This window comes from Mastomys coucha, unplaced genomic scaffold (assembly GCF_008632895.1).
Source record: "Mastomys coucha isolate ucsf_1 unplaced genomic scaffold, UCSF_Mcou_1 pScaffold15, whole genome shotgun sequence".
Classification (NCBI taxonomy): domain Eukaryota; kingdom Metazoa; phylum Chordata; class Mammalia; order Rodentia; family Muridae; genus Mastomys; species Mastomys coucha.
The window spans coordinates 74155112-74157114 of record NW_022196897.1 but is presented as its reverse complement, the minus strand read 5'-3'; the positions used below and the strand labels follow the sequence as shown (position 1 = coordinate 74157114).

The window sequence follows — 2003 nt, the reverse complement described above, 5'->3', positions numbered from 1 at the left end:
TTCAGGCATGATGGAAAACACTTTTAATCTAATACTTGGGAGGCTGATGCAGGTGGAACTCTGTGAGTTAGGGGTGAGGTCATCCTGGTCTTTTAGTAAACCACAGGCCAACCAAGTCTACACTATGAGACACAGCCTCAAAACAGCAACACCAATTAAAAAAATGAAAGAACAAAAATTGACAGATTTAAATAACAATTGGTATGAATTTAATTTGAAAAAAGATTGACTTCTCCTTATTTTAACTTAGTGGGATCATTACCTGTAAGTAAAAACATGAAATAAACCTGCATGAGAGATCATAACATTCAAAGAAAATTAGTAAAAGAACTGTGACATTTAGTATGTGGTACTTTGAATAATTAAATACATATTAACTGGTTTCCTTCAATCTTTCTCAAATTGTAGATGAACCTCAGACTTGGTAGGTTTTTTCCTTCTGAACATTCCTTAGTTTCTAAGGAACAGAACTGATATTGCAGAATGTTTCCTAGTCTTTATTTCATTTTATTTTTATTTTGTGTTATTCATGGTAGTTGAAGAACTCTGAGGACATCTTTTTGTTCCTGTCCTGAAAATCACATCTTAAAATGAAAAATCAATCCTTCTACTCATTTCTTGATCTACATTTTTATTCCATTTTTATTTCACCTGTGCTACAGAAACCAAAATTTCTACACATAATGAGTCTGGAGAACAGCACTGTGAAGACTGAATTCTGCCTCCTGGGATTCAGTGATCATCCCGAGCTCCAGAGTCTCCTTTTTGCTGTGTTTTTCTCCATCTACTCCATTACTCTGATGGGGAATATTGGGATGATCTTATTGATCACAGTCAGTTCTAATTTACACATCCCCATGTACTTTTTTCTATGTGTTCTGTCCTTCATAGATGCATGCTACTCTTCTGTCATTGCTCCCAAATTGCTTGTGGATCTGATTTCTGACAAGAAGGTAATTTCGTACAATGGCTGTGCTACACAGTTGTATTTTTTCTGCTCTCTGGTTGACACTGAATCTTTCCTTTTGGCTGCCATGGCTTATGACAGGTACATTGCAATCTGTAACCCGCTGCTCTATACTGCGATTATGTCCAAGAGAGTCTGCACTCAGCTCGCATTTGGAGCATTCTTGGGTGGAACGATGAGTTCAATAATCCATACTACTAATACTTTCCAGTTGTCATTCTGCTCCAAAGAAATTAACCATTTCTTTTGTGATATCTCACCACTCTTCTCTCTGTCGTGCTCTGATACCTACATACATGACATTATATTGGTGGTCTTTGCAAGTTTGGTGGAAGCTCTCTCTCTTACTGTTCTCCTCTCCTATATGTATATTATAGTGGCCATTCTTAAAACAGGTTCTGCAGAGGGAAGAAAGAAAGGGTTCTCTACTTGTGCTTCTCACTTGACAGTAGTCACGATTTATCATGGTACTCTGATTTTCATTTATTTGCGTCCTAGTACAGGACATTCTATGGATATTGACAAAATGACCTCTGTGTTCTATACACTGATTATACCCATGCTTAATCCCTTGATATATAGTCTCAGAAACAAAGATGTCAAACTTGCCTTTAGAAAAATTATGAGCAAAAAATCACTTTCTTAAGTGAGTAAAGATGGGCTTCAGAGCTTTAGCAAATTTCCTTAGTTTTTCTCTTCTAAAATTTGGAAATATCAGTGGAATGTTTTATTTTTCCAACTCTATGTATAATGAGGTTCCATTCAGAAAGAAAGCCCAGTGTCTAACATTGAAACTGGGCATCTTCCCTGTTATTTCTGATTATCACATTATTTTTTAAGGTTGTTATGTTTAGAATTTTTTTCCTGTAAGACTGCTTTTTCACTAAATTTTATTGACTCTCATGCTAACTTTTCTCCACAATCCTCAATAGTAGATAAATCTTCTTTTATTATTTTTGTGAGAATACATTATAATGTGGTTGTGTCAGATTTACTCACTCGTCTATCTCTCCACAGGTCTTTCACAATATATTCA

The 2003-nt window shown here is 35.5% G+C and overlaps 1 protein-coding gene across 1 annotated transcript; it reads left to right on the top strand.

Moving 5' to 3' along the window:
* The first annotated feature begins 662 nt into the window (after positions 1–662).
* On the top strand, positions 663–1613 carry LOC116092156 (olfactory receptor 1020-like). Its single transcript, XM_031373506.1, has one exon. The coding sequence runs from the start codon at positions 684–686 to the stop codon at positions 1611–1613; it is 930 nt and encodes a 309-aa protein (XP_031229366.1). The 5' UTR covers positions 663–683.
* Positions 1614–2003: the final 390 nt, after the last annotated feature.